Source organism: Hypomesus nipponensis, chromosome 21 (assembly GCF_054491055.1).
Source record: "Hypomesus nipponensis isolate SF chromosome 21, ASM5449105v1, whole genome shotgun sequence".
Lineage (NCBI taxonomy): Eukaryota > Metazoa > Chordata > Actinopteri > Osmeriformes > Osmeridae > Hypomesus > Hypomesus nipponensis.
In genome coordinates this window covers 14,763,146-14,775,860 of record NC_140381.1, presented here as the reverse complement: position 1 = coordinate 14,775,860, position 12,715 = coordinate 14,763,146, and the positions used below count along the sequence as shown (strand labels likewise).

General features: G+C 40.7%; 2 protein-coding genes across 2 annotated transcripts; one reads left to right on the top strand and one right to left on the bottom strand.

The window, feature by feature from the left end:
- The first annotated feature begins 1,342 nt into the window (after nucleotides 1–1,342).
- LOC146238124 (uncharacterized) lies at nucleotides 1,343–4,582 on the top strand. The gene is made up of 5 exons (XM_084684793.1): nucleotides 1,343–1,467; nucleotides 2,275–2,729; nucleotides 2,850–2,902; nucleotides 3,006–3,152; nucleotides 3,430–4,582. The coding sequence occupies exons 2-5, from the start codon at nucleotides 2,681–2,683 to the stop codon at nucleotides 3,637–3,639; spliced, it is 459 nt and encodes a 152-aa protein (XP_084540919.1). The 5' UTR covers nucleotides 1,343–1,467; nucleotides 2,275–2,680; the 3' UTR covers nucleotides 3,640–4,582.
- Nucleotides 4,583–6,383: 1,801 nt separating this feature from the next.
- On the bottom strand, nucleotides 6,384–8,342 carry LOC146238123 (uncharacterized). Its single transcript, XM_084684792.1, has 8 exons — nucleotides 7,948–8,342; nucleotides 7,590–7,660; nucleotides 7,326–7,502; nucleotides 7,174–7,235; nucleotides 7,005–7,091; nucleotides 6,876–6,917; nucleotides 6,634–6,807; nucleotides 6,384–6,478 (listed from the first exon to the last, which is right to left on the bottom strand). The coding sequence occupies exons 1-8, from the start codon at nucleotides 8,103–8,105 to the stop codon at nucleotides 6,401–6,403; spliced, it is 849 nt and encodes a 282-aa protein (XP_084540918.1). The 5' UTR covers nucleotides 8,106–8,342; the 3' UTR covers nucleotides 6,384–6,400.
- Nucleotides 8,343–12,715: the final 4,373 nt, after the last annotated feature.

Here is a 12,715-nt window from a genome sequence, read left to right as displayed (position 1 = left end):
CTTATACTCGTAGTAAACACTTGTTGCTGCTGTTTTTCCGGGTATATTAACTTGATCCAGGGTCACCAAACTTACTATAATGCTGTCAATATATACGGGGACAATAAGATATCACGCTTCAACATCTCCTAACTATGCGATAAAATCTCAATTTGACTGTTTGCCACCACCTGCTGGATGTTTTGTTGAACTCTTCTCATGTCATAGTAAAAAGCGTCGCCCGAGCGTCGCCCGAGTGGTCTTCCGGCTTTCTCTCATCAATGTAACTTTCCTAAATTATTTAGACATGTAAACGTCCATATATGTTTATGAAATTTGACACGTAGATTGTTTGGTATGCCTAAAATAATATTACTAACACTTTGCTAGCGATTGCAAAAGAAAATGGTGGCAAAAAGACCGGAAACTGTTCGGGTTTGGACAATAGTTTACAGCGGTCGGGATTGGACACAGTGACGCTACATCGTCTTCGGTGTCGAGTTTCGGCGGCGTAAATAAAAAACGAATATTGCGGTCACGTTTTAAAAACTAAACCAATGGGCACTACCTTTACGTTCATAATATAACTTTGAATCCAGAGCATGACCTGATGAAGAATGCCTGAAATAGTGTGTGTTTTGCTAGCTAGCTCGAGCTAACATCAAGGCCATGAATTTAGCCTTTCGGAAAGGCCTGGAAAGGCTTTCCAGCCTAGGCCGTTAAAAAGCAGACGTATATTATGTTCAAGGTTATTACATTACTATGCCTAAGTTAAATGGAAAATATTTGATTTTATATTATGTGAACTTACCTCCTTTCACTGTAGTTCAGGTTATAGCCTCCGCTCATAAATCATTGCGTAGAGTTGAGGACGTAACGGTTACTCCCTCAATTCAGAAGATGACGCAGGCACGCAGAAAGTATTTTTTGTTCTTGCTCCCATATCCCACCCCAGGTAGCCAGCCGAATCGGACCGATTGCAGTTAAGTCTCGGCGCACTCTGCTGTTTTCTGGCATCGGATCGCTTAAATTGAGCCGGCTATGGCCAGGAATATTACCAGATTTGGCTAGGTTTTGGCTGTGCGGACACGGGCCGATTTCGGCCGAGAATCTGCATATTTCGACCAAATTATGTCGATCTCTGTAGGCTACCAGTTTATTTGAGTGTTGGGGTTTGTAGGTTGAACTTTTTCTGTTCTGTCTTTCAATAAAACAAATTAAATAATTTGTGTGTGTATCGTATTCTTGATATGGCAGTATTTGTAGTTTGTACTAACATTTGTATCTTGCACACATTTGGAAAAACAACACAATTTGAATTGGCCGCGAGAATATAGGCTACTCGCGCACCCATCCAGCGCCTGTGTGTGAGAGGTGCTGTCACAGGCTACTCGCGCACCCATCCAGCAACGGTGTGTGAGAGGCGCTCACATTTTTCCACCGTCATTCCAGTTAACGGTCATTAGAGGGAGCAGTTGTCGTTACCAGGTGAGTCCATAGAAAAATACACTACTTTTGGGGATATTTACTATAAAATAATAATGTGTTGCTAAGTCTAGCTTACGTTAGATACTGTTTATGATATTTAGCTTACTAGTAATATTAATATAGCCTATAGTTAGTCTTATGATGTGTTGCAGCTAGCTAGCTACAAATTGTAATATGGCTACAATGTGTCAGGTTGGACTTGGTTGTTACAGCCTACCACCATCCTTTACTAGAGATATCAATAGTTTTATACATTAATACAGCTTGAAACGTTATTACTTTGCTTCATTTGATAGATTTTTTGGTCAATTTATGTCTAACATGTTACAGAAGTGGGTGAAAACTTGATTGTCTACAATATTTAGTTGATACAGCCACTTGTACACTTTAACACAGAACCAAGACACGTTCAATACGCGGATAAATAGACAAACATAAGAAAGTGACAACAGTTTGATCAAAGAAGCCATATCTGTTTTCAGAATTTAAATAAAAGTCGGTTACAGTTAGCCTCGTAGCCGCCTCTGACTTGAGTGCTGGTTACAAAACTCGAGCGTCCTCTTGAGCAGGAGACTCAGGCTCAAGTCAAAGGCGCCCACTACAATTTCTGTTCACATCAGAGGGAGTAGCCAATATGTAAAATTATTCCTGTCAAAATTCAAATTATAAATGAAATTCTCAAATGGTAAATGATAAAGGCTAATATCTTGAAACGTTCTAACTTTGATGTATTTATTTTGTAAGATGTTGCTTGTGTGTCGTTTTAGCACATAGCTTATTCTTAACACTTTGTGTGTAATATTTCAGAATGGCCTTACAGACACTCTTGGAAACCAAGCCTCCAACGCCCTACTTTCGACCCCCACCAATCCACCTGTGTGTGGTCTTGGCGGTGGAGCAGCCTAAGGTGGTGGCCTGGGGATAAGGATGGCGCAAGACCAGCAAGGACAAAGTTGAACAAAGTGGCCGCAATGTCTGACGGCCATTTGGTGGCCAAAGTTACGATCTATGAGGAGTTTTCCCAGAAAATCAAGGAGGGTGGGAGTTATATGGTGAGGGGCCTTTCCTTGAGAGGGCAGTCTCCCCCCTATCAAATCAGTGTATCCAAGGATACATTGTTTTTCCGCAGCGCTCCTATAGCGCTCAGCGCAGAGCTTAAACGGTCAGCTGAAGCGCTGATCCATCCCCCTTCTCCGCTGACTCAGATCTCATCATGCAGGGATGCAAAGGGCATGGTAACCGTGGAGGGAGAGGTAGTCCAGGTAACTTAAGTTTCAGCATATGGTGGTTTATTTAAGGAAACAGGTTTAGAAGTTGGTGCACATTAATTTAAAATGTACATTAACTGAAACATCCATTTTGATCTATGACGAAATTGAAAGAAATATCCATGGGGAGAGATGTCGTTCCCCTGCGCAATATTACGATGCAGCAGGTATGGCAATCCACTTCATATACAGTTGCCTACACCTACAAATATATGAATGAGAGAGATTTTTTTTTTTTTTTTAAATAATATTTCACATTACATTCTACAGGGGGAAACACAGATGTCGCTGTGTGTCTGGCGGGAGGCTGCAGTGTGGAAACTACAGGTCGGGTCCCACATTAAAGTGTCCCACCTCAAGGCCAGAAAGTCGGCCTACGGAGTCAGGCTCCAATCCACAAATTACTCCACCATGGAGGTAGGCCTACTTGTTTTTTTATTACATTGAAGCAGACATTCATTTTAAAAAAATTACACTATCCATCTTCAATCTATACACACAGCAAAGGTTGCTCAATTGATGTTGCGATGAATGTGAAGTGCCGATAAAAAAAAGGAACAGTAAAGTAAAACTTAAATTAAAATGCAATGCCTCCATGCTCGGGTATTTTATTTGCATGTGTAAAAACGGTAATGAAAGCTCGTTGGGTTCTGGGTGATAAAGGTGTACCTAATGTCTACTTTTTCCTCGACAGGAGGTCCGCTCAGAGGACAACGTGGGTGCCCTTGGGGTAATGGAGACTGAGGGAGATCCGGGGACCCTCAATCTTCTTTTAGAAGACGGCCGGACAGTGATCATCAACGAGCGATTGTGGGAGCCAATCGAGCTCATGATGATGGAACCCGGAACGAAAATCAAAATTAAATTAATAGGGAACACGGTGCAAGAAATAGCGAACATTTAAATATTTTATTTAGATTTCTTTGATTTCTTTTATTGATATGTTCAATTGTGTATATAGTTATAGGAATTCTGTATATAGTTATTTATTGGCATAAATACATGTTCAATGTTCATTTTAATTATGTTTATAGTAGTGCTGTCAGTTTAACGCGTTATTAACGGCGTTAACGCAAACCCAAATTAACGGTGTCAATTTTTTTATCGCGCGATTAACTCTTTTTGGCCAAGCAAACTTTGGCCACGTCATTTCTTTCACATGCTGTTGCAACAACTACCGACGGTAGACAAACTACAACACTACACAAGGGGCCTGTTGCACAAAACTAGGATAAGGGATTAAGCCAGGATATCTTGGTGATCCTGGCTCAATTGATCCGTAATCCGGTTGCACTAAAGATGGATAGGGGGCAGGAGGATATGTTATGGTATAAATTACCATGGAGATTTATTCTGTGGAGCTAGCCTGCTCCAGACCAGGCTAAATTCCAGGATCTATTTAATCTCATCCCTAATGTCAGTCAGCAGTCACCACAAATGGAAACCAATAGTTATTTCACTGCTCACTATACATTGTTATCACATATAACTAGACCCACTGTCATTATTTAAACGTTTGTGATCATTAATTTCAATGATTTTGGATAAAAAATGATTTTTAGATGATGTTGCTATCATTAGATAATTTACAGTTTCCCATAGACTATAAGGCTATATATAAAATGATAGAATATTAGGGCCACAGAGGGGAAAAAAACACAAGTCATAATATTGTAACCAGTTGTTTTAAAGGAGGACAGTTGTTAAAATGACAGATGTGGGGCATTTCGTGAAATTGTACTTCAGTATGGTTTCATAAACAAAGACATGCTGATGTGCCAGAATATTAAGTATCACATTGTCATAAGTATCAAAACTGTAAAAACAATATGTAGCTTTTCTGCAGAAAGAACCAGCCTCATAAATTTATGACTTTATCCGTTTTCTTCAGTGTGGCCCTAGTACTCTGTCATATAAACAAATACACATTCCATATGAATATAAAAACAATGTGTAACATTATGTTCCTTTATTGAATAAGGACAAAACAAAGCATGTAAACCATCAGCTCCTTTCGAAACTGAAGTCACAGTGACTCTACAAGATGGAAAGCACAGAATCCAAGCATATTATACAAAATGATACATACACATTCAAAGGTCTGTATATAACACACCCTGCATGTCTGCACACTAAAATAAATGCAGGACAAATCCATACACATCAACTGAACAGACAAATGAATGGATGCAGTAGCCTCCCTGCAGCCTTGTATTACACACAGTATACCGCACAAACATCATAAGAGGCCAAATTCGTAAAAAAACAAACCCAAAAAAACCCAAATTCCTCTGCCACCGCAGGACATATTTAACCAAAATTGAAAGCACACATACTAACTAAAATAATAACACATATTGGTCCCTCAGCAGCCGACCACTGTCGTCATCAGGGAAGATTGCCGGATTGTCCCAGTCCATGGCTGGTGGCACTCTGGGGGCCCTCTCCTTCCTCAGGCAGGCCACATTGTGGAGGACAGCACAAGCCACAGTAATATCACATGCCCTAACAGGGCTGACCCTTAATTTGTGAAGGCAGTGAAAGCGTGCCTTCAGGAGGCCAAAGGTCATTTCAACTCTGGCCCTGGTCCTGGCATGGGCATGGTTGTAGGCCTGCTGTGCTTCCTGGGGGTCTGTGAAAGGTGTCAGGAGAAAAGGCTGGCAGCCATACCCCCTGTCTCCCAGCAACACACCAGAGAATTCACCTGTCAACACAAAATCTCATCATTACTACCTCATAAACACAGTGATATTCTTGACACCATGATGGTTATAAATAGGGCTTGTGTGGCTTACCTTGTGATAGGCACTGATAGATTTCAGAGGCCCGAAAGATTCTGGAGTCATGGACTGAGCCAGGCCATTTTGCCACAACATTGCTGATCACACAGTCAGCATTGCAGACCATCTGAAATCATAAGATGAGGAATATTACACCAATCAATGCACATCACTGGCAATGCAGCGTGTTCGTCAATGGACAATATCAAAAAGTTATGTTCACCTGAACATTAATGCTGTGAAAGGATTTCCTATTCACAAAATCGGCCTCATGGGCACCTGAGGGGGCTTTTATCCTTATGTGTGTGCAGTCCACTGCACCAATGACATTGGGGAAACCTGTCACACAAAGTAATGAGTATCCTACTATGTGTTAACAGTTGTCCTGTAATTTGTAGATCCTCTTACCTGCAATCCTATAGAACTCCTCTTTGATGTCACAGAGTCTTCTGTGGCCAGGGAAGGAGATGAAGACATCTGCTAATGCTTTGATAGCCAGACACACACTCCTTATTGTGCGGCAAATTGTGGCCTTGTTCAGCTGTTCTGCATCCCCCACTGAGTACAGGAAGGCTCCACTAGCAAAAAAGCGCAAGGCCACACAAACCATTTGCTCCACACTCAGTGCATGGCTCCGTGCAGTGCGGTGCTTAATCCTGGGACCCAGTAGTCTGCATAGATACCTGATGCCATCTGCAGAAAACCTGTATCTTTCATATAGATGGTCATCAGGGAAGGCCAGTGGGTCCAACCGGTCCCTGAAGACCCTTTCTCGCCTGAAGGCTCTCCTCAGCACAAGTGCTTCTTCATCCACCACATCTCGCACGAATGGGCATGCCATTGTCAGAGCAGAAAGGAACACACAATTTTGGGCCTTCATATAGGCTAGTGGCCACACCTGGTGCTGGGGGGGTGGGCAAAAGAGGGCGATGCCTTATAACGATGACTTGGTTGTACTGATTGCTGGGAAAATAAAAAAAAATCTTAGAAAGATGCCACCGTCCTGTGTGCTCACAATAAGAGCTCATATGTCATGGCTCACTTGACTTTACGAGAATATACCTAATTTTTATTTTCAGCTGTGTCATCATACAGTGTACATTGAAGGCATATCTCACCTCCCTCTCAAGTTTTTTTATTTCAAGGTCCAGTTTCCTAATTGTCCTCTTTTTTATTTCGGACTCCAGTGCAAGATTTTCCATCTTTTTCTTCTTGTACTGAATGTCTATGTCTGCCAGTTCTATTTGGCGCCGGAGGTGGTTGCCATACAACTTTCTGATAGCTTGTGAGCTCTGTGAACACAATACAATTAGCGCAGCTGGAATTTGGCAGGATGTGGTGACCTTTTATTAATACGCACCATGTTGCCAGGCTGGTTTTCCCACTGTATAGCATCTGGGTCCTGTAAAAGAAATTCGATTTTTTGATTTTGATGAGGACTCCTCACCATTGTAGAGTAAATAGTACTTTCACAGCCTTAACATGATACCTCATGCCTTCTGGAATCCAGAGAGATGGTCTCCTCCTCATCATCGTCTCCATCATGTGCTGTTGCTGCTGCACTGGGGCCTTCACCCTAGCACATTTAATCGGATTCATATTGAAGCTAGTAGACAAGACATGCCAGGCCTACAGTATGCCTTTGATGGAGTACTCACTGGATCAGCATCGTCTGGTGCTTGTGCTGGTGGCTCTAACAGGAACACAGTGCTGCCAGACACTGCAAGGCAATAGGTAAACCAAAGTCAGACAGTCCAAATTGATTCAATATGAATGTGGTTGTATCCCATGTAGAGATGGAAGAACATACCTTGAATGAAGCGGGTGGCATCTTGGGAGGAACCTATGCTCGTCTCTTTCCCCCCAGGGATCCCCTCTAAGACGGGCCTGCCTTTATTTAGCTCCAAGGCCATGTCCTCTGCTGGGGTAAGGTCAGCCTTTGGTGACCCACCACCCGTGCCTTGTCTGTGGGTATTCTTTTTCACTGCTAAAACAGTACAGACAATGTGTGAGCAGGCACCTTCTGGGTACAATATATGCTTGTGCTTTGTTAAATATTAGTCAGGGACCATACCATTCTGCAGAATGTTCTTGTATTTGATTTTGACCTGCTGCCATGTCCGTTTTGGCCCGTTCATGTTTAATCTACACACACACACACACACACACATATTTAATGGAGTCACACTGCAAAAAATTACTTGGTATTTTTGTCTTGTTTTCAGTAAAAATATCAAAATTTATCATAGCTTTATACAGTGTGATGGAGTTACTTTACACAATTTCACTCATATCTGCAGTGCATTTCAATAAAAAATTTAACCGTTTCATAATTACAGTACAACTGCATTTTTGGAGATGTGAATTAAATATTTGAATTGTAATTGTGATGTTTCAGCGGAGCGGTGAGTGTGTAATTGTGCACTACTTACGCATTCAGGCGGTCTGCAATACTTTGCCACGCTTTTTCTCTTTGCTTTATCACTGTGGCGGTGTTGCCTTTCTTCTTAATTATATCTTTTACCTCCTCGTATGCCTCCATGAGGATTTGTGCTTCCGACGGGGAAAAGTACGCGGCTCTAGTTGCCATGGTAAATCAGTTAATCTGTGATCTGTGGCGGGGTCTATTTGAGTGAGCCGTGAGCGCGCACCTATCCAGGATTGGTTTCACCTGGCTTAATGAATCCGTGTCTGCTCATCCTGGCTTGGTCTTTGTGCAACCAATTAAGCCTGGACGCACATGTTTTGGCTTCATTGAGCTCAGCTGAGTCATTTATCCCGGATGTCTTAATTCTACTTTTGTGCAACAGGCCCCAGATCTTGCTAGACCGGAAACAAAACAATATGTACGCAACACACACTTGTTTGGCTTGCGAGCCGGCTAAAGAGTAGTAGCAGAGCCCATTTACGGATATTAGACATTCTCTGATAGTAGGTTAACGTTACGTTTTGAGTGGATGGCGAGCACGAGACGCCGAAATGGATGCCAATAAGATTCTGAATGGTTTACTTTTAAAAAGTTGCCAAATGGTTCCATTGACAAGACCAAAGTGATCTGTGTGTTTTGTCCTTGTAAACTGAGCTATCATCGCAGCACGTCCAGTCTGAAATACAACTTGATGGCCAAGCACACAGCTGATGCGAATTCTCCGCCCCCTCGTCAAAGCCAAGCGATTGCAATGTTGTTTTCAATAAAAAATATATTTGCATAAAGCAATCCAAACCACGTTTCCATGTTGATAAGAGCATTAAAGAGCATTTGAAAAAAGAATGGGACCAAAAGAAATCAAGGGACATTTAGAATAGATAAAAATGTACGATTAATTGTGATTAATCGCAAGTTAACTATGACATTAATGCGATTAATTGCGATTAAATATTTTAATCGTTTGACAGCAGTAGTTTATAGTTATTTATTCAGTTGTTTTTTTACAGCTCTGAATTGTTAGCTTAGACCTATTTTTGCAATAAATATTCAATCTTAGTAATGTTGTGCATTGTTTCATGAAAACATAATTGTTCATTTTAAATGCTGCATGTGACTTATTTTCAGTAGATGCGTCTTATCCGTCTGGTGGAAGATTTTCTAGGTATAGAGCTAGGTTGAGATGTCTCAAATTCGTTTCAAATACATATCAACATAGGCTACCTTATAAGGGTTAATTATACTTAGCAAATGAGTCTAGTTAGACTGTTAGTCAGCATTAGGAAAGTTACCAAACAATAGGATAATTTACGTTCCTTGAAAACCAGACTGCTAAATGAATAAATGTAGCTTAAATGTAAATAAAAAGTGTGTATCATAAGTTTGAACGTTGTGAAGCAATCGAAGAAATAGTTGAATTTCAAGAGGCAGTGTGGAAGCTGAACTGCATCATCTAACAAGAGCTTAAATAACCTACAATGTGGGAAGGGCTGAAAGCTGTTAAACAGAAGAAGAAGTAGGCTAGCTAGTCGTAACAAGAATAATAGTTTTAACAGCTGAAATTGTAGTTGGGACAGTAATATCCGTAGCAGATGTAGCCTATTGTTGAGTGCGTTTACTCTGCTTTCTTAGTAGGATTCAATGTTTTGAATGAATGAAACATACAGCAGTAGGGCTGATACAGGAAGACATGGCGACACTTTGTTGCAGAAGGATGATGGTGCACGTTCTGTCTGTGGAGCATACAACGATTAATAAAAAGAATCATGTAGACGTGTTTGAGTAATCGCATAACTAATTGCACATGTAAACGGAGTAATCGTATTATTGGCATAAACTGACAATGGCTATTGGGTTTCTCATGGTCAAGTGAACGCAGTCAGTGGCGTAGTAGAACAAAACAGTACCATTAGCATAGTAGATAGTAAAAGAGATATTAGCAGCATCTGCACAATTAGTAGTTGTAGTGTGGCATAAGATATAGCAGTATCAGTAGTGGTAGTAGTTGTGTTGTGGTGCTCTTAGTCTTTTAATGAGTTGAGTTGACTGAATAGCTTGTCTTGTGTCTCCACTAATCAGCTAATACCAATCACCTGTGTAAGAGACTGGCGCGTGTTTGAGTGGTTGCCACAGTGATGGTGTTGCTAATGCTGAGGGCATACCAGAAATTTAGCAAGAATCCACACCTCAAACAAGTTAACCTAGACGCAAAACTATACGTCCAATCCAAAAAATATGAGATAAAAGATATTTTCTGAGACCCAAGACTCTGCCGAAACCATTGATATCCTTTAGGTGTCTGTGCGGTCAGAAATACAACTCTTTTGGCAGTTTCCAAAACGTCACCCAATTCTGCTTTCATGGTGCGTGTCTGTTTGGTTGCAACGGTGATGGCGCAGCTGTGATCGCTAACAAGCTGGGGCAGAGAGAATCACAAATTTAGCTGGAATCCACACCTCAAACAAGTTAACCTAGACGCAAAACTATACGTCCAATCCAAAAAATGACTCTCCCGAAACCAGACATGTCCTTCATATGTCTGTGCGGTCAGAAATACGACTCTACCGGCAGTTTAAAAACACATCTACTTTCGAAATTCTCTGACAAATTTTACCCACCTCTCCAATGAAGTTAGTGAGAGAATTTGAAAGGCTGCTCTCGCTTCAAGGCTCAAAGCTGAAAATCTGTAAATGTGAGCTCTTTAGTAGTTACATCGGCTGAAAGAGGACAAGTTTTCCTACATTTTAAGGTATAACTTTAGCCTTGCTGCCAGCCCAACTTCTCCCTGTCCACAAATACATTTGGTCACGAAGTTGGGTCTGGAGGGTCTCGTATTGGGAACAACTACCTAAAACCAGGATCTGGGCGGACCAATGAAATTGCCAGGGCGGGCTTTTTACGATGATGGACAGATGATCAACAGTAACGTAATCAACAACGTCGCGAAAGAGCCCTTGGGTTGAATTTGTTTTCCACAAACAACATATTACGTTGCTCTGATTGGTTGTAGGTCTATCCAATTGAGCGTAGAGGCATTTGTTTTACGAGTTCGGTGGAAACACGCCGTAGTCATAGCCCAATGGAGAGTTTTCAGACTCATATTCTGACTAGAATTATGAGTTTGACAACGTCAGGCTAGTATAACTTGTTTCTGTAAGTTAAACTATATGAACGTCAGAGGAATTTGTTTGACAATTTAGTTAAAAATCAGAAAAAGAGCAGCTGGCTTGCTCAATCTTAAAAATTAAGAAGGAGCTAAATTTTTCATGTATTTAAAACTGTCACGATTTAAAATTGGCTGAATATTTGAAAAAGCTCAATCATTTGGGAATAGCTGAATGTCTTATGAACATTGCAAAGGTTGAATGGTGTCTCTGACTGAAAAGGATGCTGAAGCAGTTAAGTTTGAAAGAGGAAGAAGCTTTTTAATGAATTGAAAGGATTTACCATTACTTTTAATGGGAGAATAATTTTCACAAAAACCTTAATTCTTTAAAAAGTATAAAAGTGAGAAATACCAGAAGTCATAGCCATCATCTCCTGAAGGAGCTGAACGTTTTGATACAAATATTTTTGGAATCGGTGAAAGTATGCAGGAGTGGTTAAAGGCCAAAAAACGGCGGAAGAACTAAGAATATGGAATAATAATAAGAAGAAAGAGAAACAGGAAAACAATAGTGAGAATGCTCACAATAAATATATATGTGAGATAACAATGGTTTGTGCTGCCGAAGGCAAGCACACCCCAATGAGAAAACGTAGAAACACTTAAGTGGCTTCGCTGCTTCGCGGCTTGGCCACCAATAATAAAACTAACAATAACAATAGGTTTCCTCCTTACGGAGGAGTTCTAAATATAGCTGCAAGCAGCAATGAGGTGTCCAAGCCGGTAAAGCAGGTCAAATGAACAAAAAACTTTTTAGACATCCTCAGAACAGGGTTCTGAGTAGATGCAGCTTTGAATCCATCAAAGATCGACCCAACTTCCTGTTTGCCAACTTTGTTGCAGATTTTGATTGGCTGTACCGATCAAACCGTTTTGAAAATCTAAAATAATTTTGATAGTTTGTGTGCGGATTAGGGATGAGATAAGATTTTAACAATTCCGATTCCTTATCAATTTCTGCTTATCAATTTGATTGCTTATTGATTCTCTTTTCGATTCTCATTGGGCAAGGGGGGGGGGGAGAGCACAAACGGGTTTATTGTTGGAATACTGCTTCAGCACTCCAAGTATTGTTCTTTGAATCTTTATTCAACTTATTTTTCTTCCGTGACACCCTTTAGCGCCTTCAAATCTTCAGTTATTAAAACCGTTCAACTATCAAAGAAATTCAGCAGTTTGAGGCTATGACTGCTATGACTTTTCAGCTTTCTACCTTTTATGTTTGAATTAATATAAATCAATATTCATAATGTTTTTTTTCGGGCTGTGAAAAATAACGCGTTATGATTAAATTAGAGGATTAATTCGTTATTTTTGTTTAACGAAATATTAACACAATTCCACCCATTCTGCAACTTCTGGATGGGAAGTTCGTGTTCCAAAAAAACTAAGATGGAACATCCAATAAAACCAAAGTGATATGCACACTCTGCGGCAAGGCTCCAGACTGCGACCAAATGGTCACATTTTGCGACCAGTTTTTGAGACAATGCGAGCATTTTTTACAAGCACTCACGCATGTGCGACCTACAAATTTTGAATTCATTGGGTGCACACGTTAGCAACAACAGCATCATACATTTAAGTCATTTAGCTAAGACTTGCATGT